The sequence below is a fragment of the Tenrec ecaudatus genome, chromosome 7, assembly GCF_050624435.1.
Source record: "Tenrec ecaudatus isolate mTenEca1 chromosome 7, mTenEca1.hap1, whole genome shotgun sequence".
Lineage (NCBI taxonomy): Eukaryota > Metazoa > Chordata > Mammalia > Afrosoricida > Tenrecidae > Tenrec > Tenrec ecaudatus.
Window position 1 is genome coordinate 7,564,854 of NC_134536.1, and position 26,768 is coordinate 7,591,621.

At 50.4% G+C, this 26,768-nt stretch overlaps 1 protein-coding gene across 1 annotated transcript in view; it reads right to left on the reverse strand.

Moving 5' to 3' along the window:
* The window catches only part of SLC22A3 (solute carrier family 22 member 3), a 113,794-nt gene extending 90,145 nt beyond the window's left edge, over positions 1–23,649 (reverse strand). Inside the window, exon 1 of the mRNA XM_075554293.1 lies at positions 23,178–23,649. Within this exon, the coding sequence (XP_075410408.1) occupies positions 23,178–23,597 (420 nt within the window). The 5' untranslated portion in view covers positions 23,598–23,649. The remainder of the gene's footprint in view (positions 1–23,177) is intronic.
* Positions 23,650–26,768: the final 3,119 nt, after the last annotated feature.

The window sequence follows — 26,768 nt, forward strand, 5'->3', positions numbered from 1 at the left end:
AGGTCCACACCAGCCCTCTGATCTTTTTGAGATGCAGACACTAGCTGAGAGATACATACTAGTGAGTCAGTGGTGCAAAGGAGACAGGATTCAGCTGTCTGACCCCTCCCCCCAAATCCACACTCTAAAACACCCCATCTCCCCCAGTACTGCAGATAATTCTCCCAGGGGCAAGGAAATAGAGTTTTCCAAATTTGCCAAAATACACATTCTTCGCTTCGTGAGGCTCAAGAGATCATTCTTCAAATAATTCTACTTGGAGAAACGTGATGCTGTTGAATTGATTCCAACTTATGAGTTGATATCAATGGTTGATGTTTGGAAGTAGAATGCCAGGCCTTTCTTCTGAGCCACGCCTGGTGGCCCTGAACCTGCACGCGTTCAGTTTGCAGCTGATCCTATTAACTGATTGTATCACCTAAGGACGATGCCAGATGTGCACAGTGCATCAAACATCCCAAACTCTCATTTTGAAATCTTTTATGCCCTTGTCATTGTTATGTGACAAACTAAACCCAAACCAAAACCCATGTCGAGATAAATTCTGACCCATATGGGTCCTCTCAGGCAGAGTCTCTAGGGGTTTCATGGCTGCAATCTTTACAGAGCGGACAGTCACATCTTACTCCCTCGAAGCAGCTAGTGGGCTTGACCTCACGGCTTTTTGGTTACAGCTGAGCACGTACCCATTGTGCTAGGACTCCTCCTTGCTAGATTTTGTAGACTTCACTAGACAATCCCTCTCTAGAAATTCAGCTGCGTCCATCCAATTTGGTGCATTGAATATGGCCTCACGCTTGCTCTAAAATCTTTGGTGACTGATGTAACACATAGAGCCCTGGCAGCACCGTGAGCTCGGCTTGCAATCCAAAGATGGGCAGTTCGAACCCAGCAGGCGTTCTGCCCGAGGAAGCAATGGCAGGCTGCTTTCATCAAGAGGACCATCTTGGAAACCTTAGGGGCAATTTGACTCTGTCTGGTGGCGTCTCTGTGAGTTAGAATTGACTCCAGGGCAATGGCTATAAAGCCCAAAGTCTTGCTCTTGGGCCACTCCACGGTTTCTTTCTCTTCAAGCAGGTCTAAGTTCTTCTTACGGCTTTTAACACCAACTGCTGGAATAAAAATAGGACAAGCTCCTGTGTGCAAGACTACCCCATTGTCTTAAAATCATATGTATCGTGAAAATGAACGAAGGTTCTAGAGTGGAGCATCCCTTCGATGGTTTGTGTGCCTCTTTCTTGACTCAGACTTTGGTGCGGCAACAGGAAAACGGACCATGGCTAAGACTGCTCCACCATTCATCTGCCCCGTGGATGAGGCTGGTATTTCAGATACCGGTGCCACTGGTATTTCAGATACCGGCGGGGTCACTCCTGGTAGGAAGGTTTCAATGGGGCTTCCAGGTCAAGCTAGATTAGGAAGGAGATGTGAAACCCTTGGGATCACAACCGAGTGTTGCCGGAGCGAGTGTCGGAAGACGAGTGTCCCAAGTTGGAAGACACTCAAAATGCCCGAGGAGCTGTGACAATGGACTCCAGCTTCCCAGTGATCCCGGAAATGGGGCGAGATCGAGCACTGTTTCCTTCTGCTCCACGTGGGGTCAACACGACCTGAAGTGCACTCAATGGCAACCTGCAACCCATCAAGGCGCCAATATCTGTGACAGTGGAACCTGCGGAGCATCTCCAGGAGGTGCCATTCCCAGTCCTGCGCTGAACAGGACCTGCTTTCCCAGAATCCCAGTGTCACACCCCGGTTCCCCGCAGATGGAGGAACGGAGACCTCAAGGGCCCAGTCTGGTGAGTTTCTGAAGAGAGATGCTGCCACCAAGGTTTTAACGTGACCGCGTGGTACTCCCAGCAGGACCCTCCACTGGCCTCTGCACTACAGTGTAGACTCAGTCCGCATGGGCAGGCCCTGTCTGTCCCCTGCGGGGGCTCCTGGGAGGCAGAGATTCTCTTACCTCTGTCAACACGGTTTTCAAGCTGCAGGTGGAGGTGGACATTCATTCTGTCCTTCTAATCACGGCAGCATCGCTGGAGGTTGGTCTCATTACTAGGAAAGGTTCCACAGGCCTCCCACTTGCCAGAAGGAAAGCTGACTTAGGCTTTTTTGACTAAGCCAAACCATTCCATGGTTTGGGTCATAGCAAAGTATGGATAGCGCTGGGAGGAAGGAGAATTCCAGAACACTTAATTGTGCTCAAGGGGAACCTAAAGGGAGACCAGGAGGCAGTCTTTCGAGCAGAACAAAGGAATGCTAACATGGCTGCTGCTTTGGAGCGACGGTGCTGGCCACCCGTGCACTCCAGGACAAGGCGCGGCTCCCCGCGACAGGAGGAAGTCGAGCCCCTGAGTGAGCAGCTCAAGAAACTGATCAAGCGCTTGCCTGGCTGGGGTGGGGAGGGCCCTGGGCAGAGCAGAAAGAGCCTTGGCTATAGTCAACAGGCTGTACACGGGGCAAGTATTAAAGCCAGATTGGGATGCTTGAACTTCATTTTGTAGCAAAAGGAGCCTGGATTGCCTCTGAGGAAATGTGGTTTTGCAACACACCATCTCGCAGCATCTGTCGTACAGACAAGTCGACCGGAATGGGAGAAACCACACCCGTGCACAGACGCGCACTTTCTAAGGAAAACCACATTTCACTCGACCTTTGCCTGGTGAGATGCACGGTCTTCAAGTCTAAGGTGAAGCTCTAATCAGCGCTGAAGACCAAAGAAGAATCAGTGCATTTGGACAGTGGGAACGGAGATTACGGAAAGTATAACAGACTGCTAAAAGCACAAAGAACTCTATCTTGGAAGAAGTACAGCCAGCGTGCTCCTTAGAGGCAAGGATAGTGAAACGTCCTCTTAGATGCTTTGGACATGTTGTCAGGAGAGACCAGTTCCCAGGTAGGATGCCCTGCTTGGCAAAGTGGGGGGGCAGCAAAAATGAGGAAGGCCCTTGAGGAGATGGACGGACACAGTGGCTGCAACATGGGCTTACGGGATCGCACAGGACCGGGCAGTGTTTCCGTCCGTTGTGCACAGGGCTGCTATGGTCAGAACCTGCTTGATGGCCCCTAGAAACAATGACAGCAACCATAATCAGCTTCTGAGGACAACTCTGCCTCACGCAAACCTCTTTCTGGATCAGCTGTTCTCAGCATGTGGTACCCAGGCCCACGGGAGGGGCCTCACCTGGGCACTTGATGGGGATGCACACTCTGGACTACCGCCCCCCTCCGAGACCTACCAGGAAATAATGGTTCAGGGGCAGAATTCGTGTTGCCAATGAGGAGGACAATGCCTCTTCTGCACATCCACTAGCCATGAGTCAGTGGATGCGTGGGGGTGGCCATGGTGTTAAATAGGTTTCTGCGGAACCTGCGGGCAAACGTGGACAAAGAAGAGATGTGGGTCTGCTTGCGAAAACCAGCCAACTGAAGCCCTGTGGATCACGGCTGTCCAGTCCCAGCCCCACGGTGGGCATGGCCCAGGATCCGGCGCCATTTCTCTGCATCGTGCACGGGCCACCACGAGGCAACTTTAGGGCAGCTTACCAGCACCGCCACCCCAGCAGACCAGCTGGATGGGGAATTCTGCACTGGAGCCAGCATTCTATGTTTCAATCAGCTCCCCGCGATGAAGCAAGCTGCAGGGTGGGAACCCTGTGTGAGGTCAGGTGGGTGGAGGGGGCCTCCACATTGGCTTGAGGGTATCCCTCACTGGGAGGGGCACCAACGCTCATTCTGTCCTGTTTTGTGACAATTCCCAGTCTCAATTCCTTCCTTTGAAAAATGGGGCAATAACTGCTTTCCTCGGAAGGTAACTCTGGTGCTAAAGACGGGGCATTTCAAGAACCTGGAGCAGGGTTAGCCTTTACATTTTTATGACCGAAAATAAACCCAATAATCAAAATAACTCTAAAGAATAAGTACACAATCTCAAATAGCTGAATTAATGGCTCATGAGTCAAATAAAAATACATCTTGCCATAAAAATTCTTTTAAATCACTAAAGGATGTAAAAATGATGTAGATGAGGCACACTATAATGTGGTTAATAAGATATTTAAACTAATTCTCGCTATTAAAAGATAGAGATCAGGCTCAAACCTGATCTCTGCTCCAAGTGAAGCAAATGCCATTGTGAGCATTCCGATCTAGGGAGGCTTCACGTATCAAAACCACCCAGGGTGGCTCTGTGATCCTGTTTTCCTGGAAGAAAGGTCCTCTCAGCATCTTGCCTGAGCTTCCCGACTAGGAATCTGTGGTTCCAAAGGCTGGATTCTTCCCCAACTATCTTCTCCAACTCGCCCAGCTAATTCTGAGGTATTGGTAGTCACTGAAGCAACCAAGCAATTATTTTAGTGAAACTCAAAAACCCAACTCACTGCCATTGAGTTGCTTCTGAAGAAATCCTCAACAGGAATTTTTAGTTTTTCAAAGAGACAGTATATCTACTTCGAATCCATTGGGTTTAGCTGGGCCATGATATGTTCAGTAACCTCAGATCCTGTGAACGTTGAACCTTGGGTAGAGGACACTGAAGAAGAATCGATGTGTTGCTAAAAGGTCAAATAAATCTGTCTTAGAATAAGTACGGTCAGTGTGCCCTTTGGGGACAAGGACGGTGAAACTTCCTCTTACCTACTTTGGGCATGTTTTCAGAGGAGTCCAGTCTCTGGAGAAGGACGTCCTGCCTGGTAAAGTGGAGGGGCAGCAAGAAAGAGCAAGGCCCTCGAGAAGATGGACCAACCAGTGCCTGCAACTATGGGTTCAATGGGCTCAAGCATCGGAACCACGGTGAGGATGGCACCAGCCGGGTAAGTGTTTCATTCTCTTGGACCAGATCAATTCTGATTGCATCAGAATTGACTCGATCGATTGCACCTAACAACAACAACAATGCACTGGGCCATGGATAGGGTCCCTATCCTTTGGACCTTTCTTAGAAGGAATTTGGTGCCTTTTCTTTACTGAAACCCTCCTATTAGTTGCATATTTTTGCACGGTTGGCTTGCTTCTCCACAATCCCACTCAGTAGAACCAAATAATTGCACTTGGTTGTACAACCACAAAACTCGAGGACCCAATTAATTAAACCTTATCTAAGGCTGTTCAGATGGACCCTCCGAGATGTATTCCATGTGACCTGCTCAGGGAAGCTCTTGCACTGTGGTCCACCACTGAGGACATGGCACTTCTATGTGACCACTTCAATGATCTCACTACCATTTTCCCCTGTCCTATGGCCACATTGTCCCTGGTGATGTCCATCGAGAACAGATTCAGGGAGCCTTAGGTCAACACTCATATGTTTTTGTGGTTGTTGCTGTTAGGTGCAGTGATAGTTAAGGTTTATTGTGCCAATCTGGCTGATAAACACATGTGGGATTAATTGAAAGGTGGAGAGAAAAATAATTTGGTAGCCTCGCCTTTCTTGTTCTCTGGTGGCCAGACCAGTGTGTGGCTGCCTTAGCTAGTTCTTTGCCTCAGTTGGCAAGGCTTATTTCCTGTGAGACATCCCTGAGGAGATGTTGCATGGACCTACCCCAATGCAGCCCTGGGTGCTGGAGAAGCCACGTGGAGACTCCTGCCAGCGCTGAGAGGCTTACACATTCACTGACTTGGCTTTCCTCCTACAGTTGGCGTCATTGCATGTGTTTTGTGAATTTGAGGAGGACTTTGTAGATCGGTGTTGAACATATGGGCTAATGTTGGACTTATGGGCTTGGACTGGACTAGGTTGGGATGCTTTCTTAATGTGCACTTACCTTTTATATAAAACTCTCTCTTATACACATGAGTTTCTGTGGACTTGTTTCTCTAGTCTACCTGGACTAACTCAGGTGCCACCAAGCCCGTTTTTTACTCATCTTGACCCTGTAGCACAGAGCAGAGCCGACCCATTTGGTTTCTAAGGCCAGCAATCTTTATGAGACAAAAAAGAACCGATGCCTTTGAACTATGGGAGTGGCAGAGAACACTGACTAGATCACGACTGCCAAGGGAATGAGCCGATTTATTTTGGAAGATGCATGGCCAGAATGCCCCTTCGAAGTAAAGATGGCCAGACTTGGTACTTTGGACACGTTATCAGGAAGGACAGTTCGTAGAAGAGGACACGATGACCGGTGAAACAGCCGGCCAGTGGCAAAAGGAGACTCTCAAGGAGATGGATGGACACAGTGGCTGCAGCAATGGGCTTAGACCTAACAGCATTTGTGAGTGCTGATGACACAGGGCCAGGCAGTGTCTTATTCTGCTGTGCATAGGACCACGAGGAATTGGAACAGACACAATGGTACCTAACAACCACACCAACAATTCTTATGGAAGCAGATCACCAAATATTTCTCCGAAGGAGTCTCTGGTGCATCTAAACTAGTACCTTTCTAGAAACAGCCAAGCATTGTACCATTGTACCAGCAGAGGCCCTTCAGTAGTCCCATCAGGGTCTGTTGTTGGTAAGTGGTGCTAATATGTTGGCTCCAGCTCCTAGCAAACCTATATGCAACAGAATGAAATACTGCCCGGTCCCGCACCCAGCCTCACAATTGTCCCCAAGTTTGAGCCGACTGTTGTAGCCTCTGTGTCGATCCATCTCCTCGAGGTTGTCCTTTTCCTTGTTGTCCTGCTTTCGCAAGCATGAGGTCCTTCTCCAGGGACCGCTCTCTCCTGACAACTTGTCCACAGTACGAGAAAAACTCTCCATCCTCACTGCTAAGGAGCATTCTGGGTGCACTTCTTCCAAGACAAGCTTGTTCTCAGTCGTCATTGGTAATTTCCATTTTCTTCACCAGCACAATAATCATGGTTAGAATCAAATCCAGCAATTCTTCGTCCGTTTTCTTTCACTTGCATATGAGATGATTGAAAATACTATGATTTGGGTCAGGCGCACCTGAGTCCTCAAAGTACCATTCTTGTTCTTCAACACTTTAAAGAGATCGCGTGCAGCAAATTTACCCAATTCAATGTGTCGTTTGATTTCATGAGTGCTGCATCCGTGAGACGTGATTGGGAGCCAAACACAATGAAATCCTTCACAATGTCCACTTTTCTCTCCGTGTATCATGATGTCACCTACAGGTCCAGTTGTGAGGATTTGGCTTCTCTGTACATCGAGTCGTGATCCAACCTGAAGGCTGCACTCCTGGATCTTCTCCTCCTCACTCTCAGCAAGCCACGTCATGCTGTCTGCATATCAAAGGTTGCTAATAAGCCTTCCTCCAGCCCTGAAGCCACCTTCTTCTTCATGTAACCCAGCTTCTCCGATGATTTGCTACAGATTGAATAAGACCGGTGAGAGGATACAACACCGATGCACACCTTTCCTGATTTCAGACCACACGGTATCCCCTCGTTCTGTTTAAAGGATTGTCTCTTGGTTCGGCATGAGCACATTGAAGTATTCTGGAATTCCCAGTCTTCTCCATGAGAAACTGTCTCGTTGGGAACTGGCTCGTTGTAAACTAATGATAGAAGACCTGATGCTGCAAGAGCCACATATTGAGATACATGTAGTCTCTAAAGCACAAGTCCACGCCACAAGTTTACTTTAAAATCTGCCTTTTCACAGAGAGAAGCTGAGCGAGCAAGAGGAAGACAAAGCTCCCCAAACACCTCCCCCAGGAACATATTTTACCCACAAACTAATGAGGAGAAGGCATTTGAAACTCTAAGTTTAAGACATGTTTAGTTACAATGATTGATTTGGTTAAAACACAGCTCTACATCTGGATATTGTCTACCCTGTGGTTTTATAAACATTCTTTTAGGGGGAAAGAAAGGGGCCCTTAAATACACAAAACAGAATCTTACATGGAACTGATACACAACTGATAACAGAGGTGAAGGGGCAAGAGGGTACAACCCCTGGGATCATCCAAAAGCTTCCAGTTTGACATCCTTTGATGTAGAGCGGGTATAGATGTCTAGAGGACGGTCTAAGCCCGATTTCTGAGGCTTTCTGCTGTGGCCGTTAGTTGCCGCTGGGTTGACTTCAAGTCATGACAGCCCCACGCACAACAAAACCAAAGGCTGTCTGGCCTGCACAATTTCTGGTCTGCTCAAGTCCATTACCATGGCCATTGCGTGTTTTGAGTGCCTTCCCACCAACAGGGTTCAGTTTCTAGTCTTATTGCCAGACAACATTGTTATAATTGATAAGGTTTTCCTTGACCAATTTTCAGAAGTCGACCACTAAGCTTCTTTTTCTAATCTAGAAGTTCTGATAAAACCTGTCTACCCCCGGCGACCCTGCGGGCATTTGAAATATCAGTGACGTAGCTTCCAGCACCACAGTAGCACCCGAGCCCATATGAGAAACTGGAAAATGTGTGTTCTGCTGTACCTACGGTACAAACCCATATCCACTCTAGATGGCGTAGCCAAGGTTGTATATCTTTACGGGATGGGCTCAAACTGCTGGCCTTGCAGCTAGCTGTCCAACATTTACTCCACGAAGGCTCTGCTGGGCTGTTAACTACCACGTCAGCAACTCAAGCCCACAAGCTGCAACTTGGGAGAAATATGAGACTGTCTGTGGCTGAAAAGAAGCCAATGAGAGAGTTACGGTCAAAGTCAACATCCTTTTTCCAGAACAACAAATTAAATACACAGATCACATAGTAGCCTTTGCTCCAAAGCTCTCAGAAAGGGCAAGGGCAAGGGTGGGTTTTCGGTGCGACTAGTTTAGGAAGGTGGGTAGGACAGAACACCGACCTGGCAGGGTTGGTGGTGGGCGCTCACAGATTTTGTAGTTCAGAGCTTGTTTCCTTTAGGAAATTCAGCTAGAGGATGAGAGACTGAGAAAACAGGGAAAGTCAGGCAGGGGCCTTGTTGCTGTGTGCCTTCATCATGTCTTCTCCACCCCAGAGGAAGCCCCTGGGACAAGCAGACCTGAGACAGCCAGGCATTTCTCCAAAGGAGCAGCTGAGACCCACCCTCCATCAGCGGTGCAGCCCCGAACCACTGCCCTGCCAGAGCGCCTTGCTCAATATGGGGTGATTAAAACTGGACAAGAACTTACAGCCTGCGTGCATCTTTTAAGGATCCTGGGGGTGCTGTGGTTAAAGGGCTCCACCACTAAGTGGAAGGCCAGTTGTTTGAACCCACCAGCCCCAGCCGTGGGAGAAAGCGGTGGCCATCTGCCCCCGTCCAGGGGACAGCATCAGCGACTCCATGGGACAGTGCTACTCCATTCAGTTGCTGTCAAGCAGGAGCAAGAGACTTGATGGCAATAGGTTGAGTTTATCTTTCTATACTTGGACAGCCTAGTTTACTCAGAAAAAGAAGAAAGTCATTTAAATGAGACATCTAGGAAGGGGAAACAAATCTCATGACAGAGCTTGCCATTAAAAAAGAACTGAACACTGCTCATTAATCAGAGTTCTGATCCCCCACACCCTGGTCAGTTAAGTCATTTACGATTCAGGGGAATCCCAGAGGACAGAATGGAGCCGCCCAGGGGACTCTCAAGGCTGTCTTTGTCACCGAGCAGATAGCCACATCTTCCTCCTGAGGAGGGGCTGGTGGGTTGAGGTTGTTGTCCTTGGGGTTAGCGGGCATGCGCATGCGCTGTAACTACAGCGCCACCCGAGACTATTGATTGTGGGAAAGAGTACTAGTCTTCCACTGATGGCAATAAAGTCATGCCTTCAGACTCATTTTGCATTCCTGTGATGATGAGCCAGGGCTGGTCTGCCTTAGTCGCTGTTTACAAAATGCATCACAATTCCTTGCAGCATATCGTTACCGATAACAAACGTCCCTGTTCAAACACAGGCTGTTCCTTTAGGGCAACGGCTTCATCTGTGAACGCTTCTCCAACGGGACTGAAGCCCTCTCTTCAGCCGTGTGCTCGTTTGCACCTCCTGGCCTTCGGAGTTGTCAAAACCACAGAGCGATTTCACCACAGTCTCCGTGCTGCTCTCCCTCAGCTGGCCCCCTTGGAGTAGACCCCTCGCGGAGCTGCCAGGGTCATCCCGACCAATGCACTCCAGATGCCACGCGTCTCTGCTGAGAGTTCATGTTTAACCGAGCAATCTCGCTTTGTGGAATTTAAGTTGAGCAATTAAGAGCTGGGCTGCTAACCGCCAGGTCAACAGTTTGAGGCCACCAGCCACCGGCAGGAGAAAGAGCAAGCTTTTCTCTGCCCTACAGGGTCGCTCTGAGTGGGGCCCATTCAATGGCTGTGCGTTGGGCTTGGTGTCGTTCATTGTTTATTTCACTCATGACCCAGAAATTCCGGGTATATGAAGAGGCTTCTAAAATATTATGGACAAATTGAATGACAAGATCATGGAGCTTTTCCATACACTTTTTGAAAACCTCATGTAGCCTAAAGAATTGATAGCAAGGACTCAAACAGATGGACACCAGTGTTCAAGGCAGCTTCAGCACAACAGCGAACAAGTGCAAATGGCCTTCCCAAGGGTCCATCAACAGATGAAGGGATGAACAAAAGAAGGTATATGTCGAGACAATGGATTCTGCCATTAAAAAGAAATGATGTTCTGCTATATGCTTCAACACAGCTACTCCTGAAAGCACCGTTCTTGTCGTGAGGGGCTGCAGAGTCGGTTGTGACTCCTAGAGACCCTACACAACACAGGGGTAGTGGCCAGTCCTGCACCATCCTCACAATTGCTCCTACGTTGAGCCCATTGTTGCAATCACCGGGTCAGTCCATCGCATACAACGCCTTCTTGTTTGCCACCCCTCTGCTCCACCAAGCATGATGTGCCCCTTCTCCAGGGACTGGTCTCTTTTGATAACATGTTCGAGGTGTGTGAGGTGAAGTCTTGCCTTCCTTACCTCGAAGGAGCCTTCTGGACTTGCTTCTTCCCAGACAGATCTCTGTTTGTTCCTTGGGCAGTCCATGGGACCTTTAGCATTCGTCACCAGCACCACCAGTCAAACAAATGGATTCTTCTTTGGTCTTCTTTATTCAGTGTCCAACTTCCACATGCATAGGAAGCAAGTGAAAATACCGTGGCTTGGGGCAGGTGTGCCTAGTCCTCAAAGTAGCATCCTTGCAATACAACACTGTAAAGAGGTCTCGTGCTGCAGCTTTATCCAACGCAACAAGTCCTTGTTGTTGGGTTTCCTGGCTGCTGCCTCCATGAGCATGGACTGCGATCCTAACAAGGTGAACTCCTGGCCAGCTTCCACCTTTTCTCCCCTTGGCGTGATGGGACCTATGGGTCCAGTTGGGAAAGCATTATGTCGAGTGAACTGTCAGGCACAAAAAGAAACACATTTGTGATCTTAACATGAAATATGAAGAGTGTATACGTGCACAGACAGGAAGTAGATTCTCGATTTCCAGGGGAGGGGAGGATGGACATTACGACTTCATGGGCACTGAGCTTCTGCTGGTGTGGGAAAAGTTTTAGAAACAAGTAGCTGTCATGGGGCCACCACTTCGTGAGTACAGTTAATGTCATTGGATGGTACACTAAAATCATGGTTACAGAAGTAATGTTTATACCACAGTCAAAAGTGGGAAAAGACCAGGGCGTAGGGGGTGGTGTCGGTTTGTGGGCATGCCTCTGAGTGCCCTTGAACAGCACCTTCTCTTCCAGTCCCACATGGCTCAGTGTCACCAGTGTGTGACAGCTGGCCATCAGGTGCTGGCCAGTCCTCTCAAGTGGCCAGAGGAGAAGTGCTTTCTACAGTGGGAACCAGCCTCTGCCTCTGTGTCATCAACAGTCTCCTAGGCCCAAGGCTGCCCTGGGCTAGAGAGCTGACTGGTTCTCACCTCATGGTGTTGGCTGCTGTTGGCTACTGCCACGTCAGCCTAGACCTGTGATCACCCCATGCCTGATGGAATAAAATGCTGCCCCGTCCTCAGTCATCCCTATATGAGTTGCAGATGGAACTGCTGGGATCCATAAGGTTGTCAGGGTTTGAATTCTAGAAGCAGATGCTCAGGCCTTTCCTCCTAGGCCAGCTCGGTCTGGATGTCCCACTGAAACTCGCTCAGCATCACACAACACGCCAGCCCCTCCCATCTCCCTGCCATGGGGCAGATGGACAATGACTTCACAAAAGATGTGCAGGCCTGGGATGGAACATGGGCCACTCTCATGGAAATTGAGACATCACCCACCGAATGGCCCCTGCCCTCTGTGCCTTGATCAGAACATGGCTAATCAAACTTAAAAGCCCACATATGCATGAGCCCAGTGAACTCACCCATCAAAGGAAGGGGTGCTGAGAGCCCACAAAGGAAGAGGTGCTAAAGGGCTTCTGAGTCGTTGTTCAGGCCTTGAAGTGAGAGACGGTGAATCTGGACGCTGAGTGATTTAGGCCACATAAGCAGCAGGGGGGTGGCTCGGAGACTGAGCTTTGCAGTGAAGTCCCATGGGCTGAATCTTTGCTCTCTCTGCTGTGCTATCTTGACTACGTGACATAACAGCTCTTTCTGTGCTTGAAGTTGGTTTGGCTTTTCGTGTAACATGCACACACTGCACATTTCTCAGAATCATTGTTGCTGGGAGGTGCCGTTGGACCCCAGAACAACACACCGCCCCTTCCTGGGCCAGCATTCCCATTGGTACGTTTGAGTCCATTGTTGCAGCCACCCTGCACATCCACCTCTTGGAAGGTCTTCTTCTTCTTCATTGCCCCTCTTCTTTGCCAAACAAGATGTCTTTTTCCAGGGACTGGTGTCTCCTGATACCATGCCCAAAGTGCTGGAGATGAAGCCTTGCCATCCACGCTTCTAAGGAACACGCATCTGGCTGTACATCTTCCAACAGATTTGTTTGTTCTGGCCGTCCATGGTGCTTTCACTGTTCTGTGCCAGCGACGTGATTCAAGGGCATCAGCTCATCTGTGATCTTCCTTATACACCGTCCAATATTCGTGCGCACACGAGGTGACAGGAAATACCACGGTGTGTCAGGTACACATCAGTCCTCGGTGTGCCATCCTTGCTCTACAAGACTTTAACAACTGCAGATGTGGCCACCACGATGCGTCCTCCTTTGATTTCTTGATGGCTGCTTTAAACATCTCACAGGGATGTGCTAGGACACAGTGGGTCCCCCTGCCCCGTGAGTCTCCAAGACTGTCGAGCTTTATGGGACTAGAAAGCCTTGTCTTTCTCCCGAGGAGCGGGTGGTGGTTTCCAGCTGCTGACCTTGTGATTAGCAGCCCAACTCAGAACCCACAAGGCCATCAGGCCACAGCGGTCACCTAGGGTCCTGTATGGTCCCTCTGAGTCAGAATCTAGTCAGGGACAGAGTTTGGGCGGGTTTTCTTTGAACTTCAAACATCCTTTGGAGAACCAGGAAGAAGAGCTTGTTTCTCGACTGATGTTTACAAAACATTGCTTTTAAAAGAAGCACGCACTTGGTTTCCACCCTAATCCGTCTTGGGAAGGGAGGCTGGCTCTTGGTCCCCTCTTTAGGTTTCAGAGGCATCGCCTTACACTCTCCCTGGCCTGGCTGTGTGGGGCTCGAGCACATGCCTTCTTTCATCTCTCGCTGTCACTGGGGATGCCAGTTGGCAGAAGCCCAGGGACACCAGATCCGCCCCGTGCGTAGGCAGGGCAGCAGCACCCACTGAGAACATGCATCTGCAATGGGATGAAACACGCACAGAGAGAAGGGGGCAGGGAGGAGGGGGGCTGGAATCAGCCACCCCACTTCCCACCCTCAGAAGGGGCGCATGCTACTTTCTCTAAGTGTCGTCCTGCCAATGCCCTGGTGTCTGTCTTCTCTCAGGAAGGTGCCCATCCTGCAGCCTTGCTAGGTCTCAGAGATGTGGGCTCTCTGTCAGAAACCTGATAGCACCCAATATCAGGCTCTCTCAGCTCCCAGCCATCCAACTCTGACAAAGGCCACCCTCGGCTCTCTTGCCCAGAACACCACACTATGGTGGGAATTTCACAGAAGGCTTGACCTGGCCTACTCTGGGTGACTCCAAACTCACTGCCGTCAATTCCATTCTCACTCATCGCCACTCTGGAGGACAGAGTAGAATTGCCCTGTGGATTTACTGGAGTAGAAAGGCTCATCTCTCTCCCACAGGGCAGTTGGTGGTTCTGACTCAATGCATTTGAATTATGGTGCTGGCAAAGAACATTGAAAGTACTGTGGATGGCCAAAAGAACAAATAAATCTGCCTAAAGAGCCAGAATGTTCTTTAGAGGTAAGGATGGCGAGATTCCATCTCACGTACTTTGGACATGTTGTCAGGAGAGACCAGTCCTTGGAGAAGGACACTGTGTTGTCTGGTTACACTAGAGAAACAAATTCATAGACATTCATGCTGTATAAGAAAGAGCTTTATATATAAGAGCAATTGACTATTGAGAAAACATCCCAGCAAAGTCCAGATCGAGTCCATAAGCCAGAAATTATTAGCTCATATATCCAATAGCAATCTATAAAGTCCTCTTCGGACTCACAAAAACACATGCAATGATGCTGAATGCAGGAAGATCACAGGCCAGTGGGTTGGAAGTCTTTGGGGTCTCGTGAAAGTGGAAGCATCTCAACGCTGGCAGGGGTCTCCACGTGGCTTTTCCAACTCAAGGCACTAGCATAGTTCCATGTGTCTTGTTAGCTGCTATGTCTCCCAGGGTGTGAGCAGAGAGAGAGAGTTTCTCCCGCCTCCAAGGAAGAAGACAGCAATTCCCAGAATCCTTAGGAGAAGGCCACGCATACACTGAGGTCTCATTGGCCATCTCCTAATTAACAGGCCTGACTCCACCCCTGCCCTCCTCATCCTCACATTGGCACCAGATTACGCAACTAGCAAGACACCATGCTTGGTAACGTAGAGGGGCACAGAGGCGAGGAAGGCCCCAAGGAGCTGGATCGACACAGTGGCTGAAACCCTGGGCTCCCACAGAGGAATTCTTGTGAGGATGGTGCAAGATGGGGCAGTGGGTCATTCTGTTGTGCACACAGGGTCAATGCAACAGCACCCAGCAACAACTCCATAGTGCACAGGTAACGACTCGACACTCAATTTACTGCCACGCTGCAAGGATGGCGAGCTAGTGGAAGTCTGTCCCCATGAGTCAATCAACTCGAAGGCAGTGAGGTTGTGTTCATTGTTTTCTGTTTTGTTTTTCAAATCTTAACTTCTCACCCAGTTTTGGGGCTCCATTCTTTACCTCTTCCCTGTTTTCTAAGACACAAGACGATGCTGCCTCCCACACTCGCGTTGAGGTTTTATGATACAACAGGAGCTAACTAACCACATGACAACCTGTCGGTATCTTAAACATTTCCTAATGCCATTGCCTCTGGTGAGGGGGAGATAACGTTTCTGTCACAGGCTTTGCTGTTAATCCATGTTGTGACGTAAAACCCACCCAGGAGTGTGAGAACCGCAGCCTAATGCCTCACCCACAGCGCCACCAGGGCTCCTTAACCCAGTCCCTGGAAACCATTAATACACTTCCTGGGTCTGTACAGTTGCCTCTCCTAAACATTTCATGCAGGTGGGGACGCTTCATATTTGTCCCTTTGTGCCTCCTTGGTTTCTCTTTTCAAGGTCCATCCATGTCCCCGCAGGTGCCAGAATGTCCATTCTCCGCAGGGCTGAGGAAGGAGCCCTGGTGGTGTAGTGGGCTCCGTACCCATGGAGCTGCTACGTGAGAGATCAGTGGTTCGAATCCACCGGTGGCTCTGCGGGAGAAAGATGAGGCTGTCTGTTCCTGTAAAGATCTAAAAGTGTTGGAAACCCAAAGGGGGAGTTCTACCCTGTACTGTAAGGCCATGGAGAGTCCGGGTCGAGTTGCTGGCAGTGCGCTTGGTTTATGAATGGAGGAGGCCTGGTGGCAGCCACTGGGAGAAGGCTGCTTCCAGAGAGGACAAAGCGATCCTCCCTGCGCTGGAGAAAAAGGAAAGCAGAACCCTTTGGACAAGGCAGCAAAGCACTGCCGGGGCCGGAGCCAGCCTCTCAGTTGTTCTATTTGAGCCCATTGCTGCAGCCACTGGATCCATCCCTCACCGAGGGAGGCCTTCCTCTTGCTCTGGACTTTACCCAGCATGGCGTCCTTCTCCAGGGACCGCTCCCTCCTGATGACATGTCCACAGTGCACAAGCCAAAACTCCGGCCACCCTAGGAGCATTTCTGGCTATCCCGAGGCGAAGGTTTAATGAAATCCATTGGACAGGGGGTAAAATTTGAAGCTGAAGTTATAAACATGGGACAGTACTGGTGTAGTGCGCTTAGGGAAATTCACGACAGGTTGGGCCTGTCTGCAAAAACACACAATACACGAATTAATTCCATAAAATAAGATAGTCGTTTTTCCCCAAGTCCCTAAACTGCCTTCCTTGTTACTTTTCTCTTTAAACTCCAAATAACGGGCCCAGTGTTATTTTATGACGTGCTCAGAGAAGACAAGTCAGGACACTGGAATCCTTTGAAGGCTGTGTGGAAGATCTCTCAGGCAGATAAAACCACATTAGCTGTTACTTGACAGGCTTTCCGGCCATTTGTCACCATAAAAAGTGGCACCAAGAATCTTGAAGCACGGTTGTCTTCTCCCAGGAGAGGAATAGCACTCCTCTTTGGGTGAGGGTTTAGGAAAGGAAAATGGGGCAGGGCCTTGGGAGGCTTTTATGCTGTACTGAAAGCACAGTGGTGCTTGCTCAGTTTGCCATGGGCTGAAGGGATCAGCACTGCCCGTGCCCACCTCTGAAGCCAGGCCCTTGCTGGCCCCCAGACCTGTGCCCAGCTGTCCCTGCGAGCACTCAGCCAGGACAACTGAAAAAAAGTCTCCATGGCATAATGGATGCCAGCCCTTTAAAATGGCATCTCTGAGGAACCAGAAGCCCTGTCCTTCCCACCAGGTCTCCTGCTCCAGGTCATATCCCTCAAAGGAGATTCTACACTCCAAGCCCCTGTACGGATCTTCTACATCATGCATGGATGAGTAGTACCCGGGGACTTAAAAGCTCTCAGGTCCTCCGTGGTCCTCCCCCGTCTAGTGGAAAGAAGAGTTATGGAAACCAAAAAGAAATGAAAGATAAAAGAAACAAGCAGCCCAATGGATCAAGCAAACATCTGTCTCCATGACTCAGAGACGAGAAGAGTTAGATGGTGCCCGACTACCACTATCAACTACTCTGAGAAGGATCACATGAGAAGGTCTTGGATAGAGTGGGAGAAAAAAATGCAGAACAAAACTCAAAATTATCAAAGAAACCAGGCTTACTGGTCAGACAGAAACTGGTGGGGTCTATGAGATGGTGCCCTCAGTCACCCTTCACATCCGGAATTGAACTTAACCCTGTGATAGAATCATCAGCCACTTATGGCAGCATCTACCCGAGAAGACAATGGAAAGGGTTAGGAAAGGAGAAGGCATGGGAACAGGAAACACGGGGAGAATTCACAATAGGGGGCGGCACATAGAGTGATAGCAATGATTGAGTTGAAACAAAACGTGTGTGAATGTAAGATCGATGGCCTGCTCTGTAAGCCTTCATCTAATTCACAATAAGAAGTTTAAAAATTAAAAAATAAAAAGAACCTGACCTTCCACCCAGCATCTCTCCACACATGGTCATTGGACCACCTGCATGGTCTTGGGCATGTGGGAACAAGGAAGATTCTTGCCCCCACCCTTGACCCTCCAATTCCAATCCTGTAGGTGGGACCTAGGAATGTTCCCTGACCACTGCTCCCTCAAGTACGTGGTAAACAGCCAGAGTACAATGATGATGGAGAGGAAAGAACGCAATCACAGGACCTACTTAACCTTCATGGTCAAGGCTCATGGGCCTTGACCTGATTTCACCTCTGTCCAGTCAGTGGAAGGCACCCCTTTCCACACCCAGCTCCCTTCCATCCTTCATTGCCTCAGTGTGACACTCTCAGTCAGGCTGTGATGTCGGAGGGGAAAGAGCTATCCTTAGCTCCTGTCCAATCAGCAGCAAGCTAGAGCCACTGATGCTTTCCATACAGTGTCAGACACAATCAACTTTGAAACAATGGGTCCCTGCACCACAATGAAAGGTCCAACACATTCTGGAGTTTTCACTTCTAAATTAATATTGAGAACTTGCCCGTCTAATGACATTTGTTCAACATGGATGACTCAAAGGACCAGCTAGAAATAAGGAGATGCTGACAAATCCATCAACATCACGGAGGATTTCAATTCTCATCTTTAATAATTGAGAGACTAGACAGATTAAAAGGTAATAGAAATAATAGAATATTTTAATAGTACCATGGACACATAATGTCCAATATTTGGATATAAAATTCCTGCTGGGTCTCTGCCTGGGTGAAGTAGTTACTGCATCCCGCTGTTAGCCAAAAGGTTAGAGGTTGGAGTCCACCCAGAAGCTTGTTTAAAAAAAAAAAAGAGTCAGTGAAAACACATGGATTTCTACTCTGACACACAAGGATTTATCTTGGGTCAAAACTGACTCAATGCCAACTAGATTTTGTGGTTATTTCAAAATAAAATCTGTGTCGGATAACCAGAGACCACACACTGTCTTGAGTACACTCTGACAAGGCTGCCCAGCAAGTTTCAATAATAGTCAAAGAATGGTACCACACAGACCACATTCTCTCACCCTACTGCAATTAAATTAGAAAAACAATCAAATGATTTTTAAAATTTTGAATTTATAAACAATCAATCAATCACAGGTCAGAAAAGGCACAGCCACCGAGATGAAATGTACAGAGGGTGGAATCCTATTTAAAATACACATGTCAAATCTCCTTGAGTGCAGCCAAAGCCGTACATCGAAGGAAACATATAGCTTTACGTGTTTCCCTAGGAAAGAAGAAAGGCTGGAAAAATCATTGAGCTGAGCATCCAGTTTCAACTGGAAAAAGCATACCAAAAAGAACCTCAGAAAAAATTTTTTTAAAAAAACAACAAACAAAAAGAACCTCAGACAAACTGGAGCAAGTAATGAAGAGGAGACATTAATGAAATAGGAAACAAATAATGCGGTTGTCATTCTTGGAGGCCTTAATAAAACATGTAGACTTCAGCGAAATAGAGGAACCAGAAGCAAGCTGCCATTAAGTCATCTCTGACTCATGGTGACTCCATGGATGTCACAGTAGGGATGTGTTTTCAATGGCTAGTTTGTTTGTTTGTTTTTAAGAAGAAGACTACCAGGCCTTTCTTCTGAGGTGCCTCTGGGCAGACATGAACCCAAGCATTTCCTTTGGCAGGTGAGCACATGAACCATTCGCAACACCCAGGGAGGTCAAAAGAGGGAAGCATGTGACAGTTCAGGGGGAAAACATTAGAAATAAAATCAGTGCAAAAGGAAGATCTTCCTCCAGTGTCCACAGCATATCAGAAACTCAGCCCAGACTTAAACTCAGGTCTGGTTAGACTCTCTTGTCCAGCACCTAGACAGGACAACTGCGTGTTTGAGAAATGGTCAGGTGGTGAGTGATGGCGACAGGGATGCCAGGGGGCTGGCCCACCAATTGCCTGTGGGCCTTGGAAGGGGGTTGTGAGAAGCAGCAGAGATACACGAAGCTTGCAGACAAGCCTGGGAACCCATCAGCAGACGCTCCCCTCAGCAGGGCAGTTACCTCCCTCAAATGGCCTTTCCTTTTAATCTGGGAGGGGAACAATGAGCTGGGAAAGAAAAACAAGGCCCATCTGCTCTATTTTTAAAGGTGTTCTACAGGTGGGTTCCTCATGAGAACTGGGAAGTGTTTTGTGGCTTGATTTTTTTCCACCCATGATACCCTCTTACTAAACAAACAAACAAACAACTCACTGCCATTGAGTCGATTCCAAGTCATAGACCCAAAAAGACAGAGCACGGGTGCCTCTGTGGGTGTGTGAGACTTTAACTCGTCACAAGGTTGGACAGCTTCATCGTTCTCTTGCAAAGGGGATGGTAGGCGTAATCCACTGACCAACTGGTTAGCAGTTCAATGGGTAGCCTGCTATGCCACCAACCTTTAAAAGTCCCTGCGTTTGTTTTAAAGCGTCCTTCCCTGGACAAGCTGAAATGACAAAACTATTGAAATCATTTGGGTGTGAGGCTGGGGTGTTGGGGGCAGGGTTCAGACTCATTGCTCAGCATTGCATCTGGCTGAGATGCCGGAATTTGGACTGTCCGCATTGGAGAGGCTCAAGGCAGGCGAAAAATATAGAGGCTTTGAGAGAAATGAAGAAGGGCATGTGGAAGCATTGGCTGGAAGCTACCCATCCATACACAGCCAACATCGCCTTCTGACTTAAACCAGAGCAGTTTCGTTTTGTCAGATAGAAAGAGGTTAGATGGTGCTTAAATGACCAGCTCGGTCTCACACCTCAGGAGAACACAGAAGCACTCCCACTGAACGGAGGGCCAGGCTCCCTCCCTGGGTGGCAACACGCAGGGAGGTCAAAAGAGGGAAGCATTGAAATGAAACCATTGTCGCATTGATCAGAATACCATGATGGTAACAAAATGAACTGGGAAGTTCAACCAGGAAGCTCCCTGTGGGTTTGAAATGTGAGTGCCATGGGCTTCATGCTTGGGAACCCAAAACACCCTTGATCTGAATCCCCTTTGACCACACAGGAGCTGTGGGACATCAAAGGTTCTCTAGCCCCTCCAGCTTCACGTGGCCAGGACAGTGCGGCCACCCTCACAACGGCACCAGGTGAAGTCAGTCAGATGGGGGTGTTCTGCCTTCCGGTCAGCCCTTCTGCCTCTTCAACTCACCCAGTGAACCCTTGCAAGGAGTAAAATGTCAGCCTTCGAATCTATTAGAAAAATAGTCCAGACACCCAGTGTGAACTGAAGACATAGCTGCTTTAATCGCGTTGACAATTCGAAAGAGTTAAAAAACCATTTGGAACAAATTTGAAGCCCCCAAACACTAAGACGTTCACCTCACCAGACTCAGAGGGAGAACGGGCTGTTGGGGATGGCTGACGTTGTGGGTTTCATCTTAAGGATCCAGATGGGAAGCACACACAAAACCCAAAGAAGCCAAGGAGTTGGGAGGAACCACAAAGTAAAACTCTCCAGTATGCTCGGCCAGCTTGATTGAGAAGTGGTGAGCCCTGGACAGCAGGACACTGAGTCTTGATCATAGTTCTGAGCTTACTGAAGGGTCAGTGACGTGATCAGGGCCAGCCTCGGGGAAGACACTGACGGCCTTGGCAAGGGTCTAAATACATATATAAATCACCCCCAAACTCACTGCCATTGAGTCGACTCCCACTCAGAGACCCTATTGGACAGTCTGGAACTGCCCTGTGGGTTTCAAAGACTGAAACTCTTTAGTGGAGTAGAAAGCCTTGCCTTTCTCCTGCGGAGCGACTGACGGGTGATTTCAAACTGCTCTTGGGTATCAGACCAGTGTAACCCACTATGCCACAGGAAAGAAAGGGCTTGGTTCACCTCCTTAATTCACTGTGGAGAGAGCCACGTTCATTGGAGACAGTGCCAGATCCCTGGTCTCCGACTTCCTGGAGCTCCAGGCCCCTCTAAGACCACCTGTCCCTGCGTGCAACCATCCCAGAACACTGAGCTTCTAAAATATCTGTATTGACTTTCTTTGATGTCCCCAACCGGGCACATTGGACAGACCCTACCAAGTGTGTGTGAGAGAGTGACTTTATAAGGCTAGTTTCACTCTTCCTTCAGGGATTTCATGTCTTCAAAATTCAGATGCCCGGTCTGTAAGTAAGGCCTCTTATTCTACCTGGGAGTAACCACCAGTCGTCCTCTGAATAGATGAGCAAGGGGAGCTTGCAGAAAGCACCCTAGGGAAGGGCAGTTCAGTTGACAAGGTCCCTAGCCTAGCCCACCCCTGCCCATGTATGAAATCCCTGACCGTAAGACCACCACAGTCTAGAAAGCCGTCCCCAGTATTCCCTGGGGATTCAATGCCATCATAGACTCCCATAATACATGTATTTTCTCACTGGAGGTTTCAGGCGGTTTTTTTCTCTGGAGGACTGAGCATGGGACCAAGCAATAGTGGACTAACCCCAACACACACACACACACACACACACACACACACACACACACACACACGGCATTCAAAAACAGCAGCCCACCAGCTGGAAGATGGACACCCCACGTGGAGAGAGATGCAGGGAGCCAGCCCCCAGAACACAGTGCATGATCGTCGAAAAGGCACTCCCAACGCCTGGTCGAGTGCTCCCAGCTCTGCTTCGGAAAGATCACAGACATTGCCAACCCTGCGGAGTTTGCTGGACCCTGGAACCCCTGGCGGGCCCATGGGTCAGAAATCGACCTGCTGGTCACAGGTGGATAAGCCCATGCTTTCCCACTGTTCCAACAGGTGTTACAATATGTTTGGAAATGACAATAAAATAAGACAACAGGTGGAAAGCTAAGGGCAGTCAATGTTTTTAAACACTTAGCACAAGCTATGCTTGACGGGGATCAGAGGTGCCCACCTGTCCATCCCAATCTTTCTCGGTTCATTAGCACAAACGTGACAGCGCTTGGATGCAGAGTTCCATCTCCGCAAAGGTGCGGAAGTAGAGACCTGGCTGACCGCCGGGGACCAGGTGCTCCGTAACCACCAACCCCCAGGTACACTGCCTACCCAAAGAGAGCCAAGAAAAAGTGGGGTTCTCCCTCACTCTGCCATCCCCTGAAAGTAGGATCCACTCTACGTGGGGAACATTTGGTCAAGTCACAGACTCCTAAGTCCTCCCGCTGCGCACCTGGGAATTCTCAGCAGGAAACATTGGGAATTCACCCCAACTCTTGCCCAACTTCCCTCCAACGTTGCGCTTTGCCCCAAAGCGCTTTTACCAAAATCCCTGCCCGGGGGGAGCCTCTCGACCTTTGTCCCCTGAATTTTACACACTCCTGGTGTGTCCGTCAGTCCTCAATGGCAAAAGCGGTGCCGCCTTCAAAGGCTCAAGCCTGCTTTCCTTTGCCCTCTGTGGACACGTGGCTCGTGCCAGCGTTGGGCCTCCTCTGCCCAGCCTACCTCCCCTCCCGCTCCCGGACAGCGCCAGGGAGGTGCGTTGCACCGGGGAGTGGCCCCCACAGCTCGGGCCGGGCATAGGCGGCTTTGAACTCAGACATTTTGGCCGGCGTGAGTGCCCTCAGATCACCAAAGCTTCTCTCCCAGAACACAGTCCCCCAGGCCTTTCCCTCGCCGCACCCACTAGGGTGGGATTCCCGTTGCGGTGCCCCCGCGGGACCCGCCTGCCCGCCGGCCGCCCTTACCTCGCTGACGATGGTGGAGTGGGACTGCGCATAGCGCCAGCCGCCCTGGCAGGGCACCAGGGGCGCCGAGCGGTTGGGGAAGGCGGCCAGCGGGTCGGCGCAGCTGAGCGCGCCCGCCTGCCCCGCGCTGCCGTTGGCCGCCTCCAGCAGGTAGCGCTGGCAGCTGCCGTGGTCGTGGGGCTCGGGGGCCTCGGGCGCCGTGCGGTTCCACTCCTCTTCAGCGCTCCAGCCGCAGCGCTCGGCGAGGGCAGCGGCGCTCGGCCCGCGGCACCAGTAGTGGTCGGGCCGGGGGCCCAGGAAGACCACGCTGACGAAGAGGAAGGCGAAGGTGATGCCTGTCAGGCACAGGAGCAGGAAGACGCGCCGCTGGAAGCGCCCGAACTCGCCCGCCTGGCGCAGCGCCTCGTCCAGGGAGGGCATGGTGGCCCCGCGCTCCTTGCCAGCCGGCGGACCCCGGCGAGCGCACCCGGCGAGTGGCCGCCACAGCCGCCGCCGCCGCCGCCGCCTCCACTGTGCCCCGCCCGCCGCCCGCCCCGCCCCCGGGCCCCGCGCCCGCGCCGCCCGCCGCGTCCCCGGGCCCCTATCCCGCGTCCCGGCCGCGCGCCCCCGGACGGCCACGCCGGGCACCAGGCCCTCCCCTGCCTGCCAGCCAGCAGCCTGCGTCGTTCGCTCGACCCGCTCGGGTTCCCGAAGAGTGTTCCAGGGGCACCCACAGCGCCCCGGGCTCTGGGACCTGCCCGCTCGGAACGGGCCTTGCGCAGCCGTGCTCTATGCCCTAGTGTTGGCGGAGCGCACCCGGGACCCTCCAGCGCGCAGGGTGTCCTGTCAGTACGCAACACTTAACCTTAGACCCAGCGGGCACAAGCGGCCTTTTTCAAAGGGCAGTCTGGAGACACAGAGGTGACCCGACTTGCCAAGAACCCTAGAAATCCAATGTGAGACTGAACCCCCACGACTCTGCCACCTGCCCAGGAGGCAGTTTTCCTTGACCAGGGGCTCTCAGGAGGACTCTGGGGCAGGGGGGTGCTAGTGGGCTTTGCTCTGTTTCACTAAAGTCTATTCTCTGACAAAGGTGGCGGTGGGAGCTGGGGTGGGGGCTTCTCAGCCCAGCCCATTCGGCTGTCTGGGTCTAAATTGCCACCTTCCAGTTCGAGGCCGCAGCCTGCGCCGCTGCTGACAAGCTTTCCCCTGCTTCTTCCGTATTTTCTGGGAGTTTCTCCAGCTCATCTCTGTGCCCGCACCTCCACCCCACCTCCCAACAACAGAAAAAGGCTCCTAGTCCAAGCTGTGCCCTCAGCTGCGTCTCCCAGTGGGCTCGAGACTGCCAGAGGCTGATGGAGCACAGCCTTACCGCTCCTCCTTGGAGAGGAAGGACTCTGGAGCCAGCCTGCCTATTCCCGGACACCTGACCCCTCCTGGCCTGTGACGTTGGGCTCCCTCAGCTCTGGGCCCTAATTTTCTCACCTGTCAAAGGAGGTTGATACAGTGCTTCTCCCCAGGGGAGTTCTGAGGGTGCTGTGAAAGGATCCCATGACATGCTAGCTGCCGTTCCTCTCGCTGATACTTGTTGCTTGGTGTAACAGATTGGCAAGGCATGGGGTATCATGAGAATTACAGCTGTTGGACAGGGTAATAAGGAGACTTGGTGGTGGAGAGGTTCGGCATTGGGCTGTGATCCCCAAGGTCATCAGTTCAAAACCACCAGCAGCTCCATGAAGAGAGACAGGGCTTTCTACTCCCATGAAGAGTTACAGTCTCAGACACACAGTGGCAGTCTAACCTATCCTGTAGGGTCACTCTGGGTCGGCATCTACTCGCGGCAGTGAGTTTGGTTTTGGGTTTGAGTACAGGATGCTACCTCTGCTGATCTCAGCCACGGAGACAGGAGTCGGGGTAGAACTGGGCTCCACGGGGCTTTCCGCTGATAATTTTGGGGACGTTAGGGCCACACCTTTCTCCTGAGGTGGCTCTGGGTGAGGGCTGACCACCAGCCTTAGTGGTTCCTGTCACCTGGGGCTCCAAAGCACACCTGAAAATAAAAATACAAACTCAGACGGGTGGTCAGGAGTCAATGCGAGGTGGCAATCTGCTGGAACGGAACCCTGGGGGCCTAGTGAGTGACACGGTGTTACAAACCACAAGGTGAGCCATTTGAAACTGCCAGCTGCTCTCCTGGAGAAAGATGAGGCTCTCTACTCCTGTATCCCTTCAGGACCAGGGGTGAGAGTGGCTATACTAGAGGGCAGAAAGGGGGAACCAGTTACAAGGATCTATATATAAAACCTCCTCCCTGGGGGATGGGCAACAGAAAAGTGGGTGAAGGGAGACGTCGGATAGTGTTATATATGACAAAATAATAATTTATAAATTATCAAGGGTTCATGAGGAAGGGGGGAGCAGGAGGGAGGGGTAAAAATGAGGAGCTGATACCAAGGGCTCAAGTAGAAAGAAAATGTTTTGAGAATGATGATGGCAACAAATGTTCAAATGTGCTTGACACAATGGATGGATGGATGGATGGATTATAATAAGAATTGTACGAACCCCAATAAAATGATTTTTTTAACTTAGTCTCAGAAACCCACAGGGGCAGTCCTGCAGGGTGGACATCAATCCAAGTTGACCTTGAATCTTCACAGAAGCCGACTGCCACATCTTTCTCCCACAGAGCAGGTGGTAGTTCAAATGGCCGACCTTGCAGTTAACAGCTGAGTGCTTAACCGTGGTGCCACCAGGGCTCCTTTTAAAACCCCATCTGCTGTCACCTGATTAGCAATGCCTTCCATGTCCCAGTGCCTTTGGCTCAGAGTCTCAGCTGTTGGACCCTGGACCCACTGTGTCCTCCTCCTCCACAGCTTAATCTCCCTGTCCTTCCTTCCAGTCTACCTGTCACATGCCCACTGGCACTCAGAACCCCAGCATCCTCCGAACACTTCTCAAGTCCTTCCTGACAGGTAACCCCAGGGAAGCCTCCCCCTGCAACTCCACCCTCCACCCCACCCCACCCCACCCATACACAAGGCTGCATTGATCCCCAAAGCACACACTCCATCTCTCTAACATTTTTATTTTAGGTCGCCCATGTATCATCCTTTTTAAACTTATGTATTTATCTCATTTGTTTTCCTATCTGTGTAGCCTACTCAGATGAGAAATTCATAGGGGCAGACAGCTTCTTTGGTTCACGTCTTTATCACAGGGTCCCTCTGGGTTGGAACTGGCACGATGTTGTTGAGTTTCTATCACCAGCAGAGTCCCTGGGTGATGCAGTGAATGGCTGCTTTGCTCGCCGAAAGATGGATGATTGCACCTACCCAGAGGCGACTTGGGTGACAGGCTTGGTCACCTGCATCCAAACATCCTTGGAGGTCCTATGGGGCAGATGTCCTCTGTACACATGTCATCATGCATCAGACTCGATTTAATGGCAATATAAAGATATTAGAATGATACTGAGCTTCTGAGTGTAAGTGGCAGGGGTCATGAGTACACCAGGAAAGGTCTGGGTCAATGCTGGATCCTCTCACATACTTATTCAATCTGTATGCTGAGCAAACTATCAGAGAAACTGGATTGGAGGGAGGTTCATTA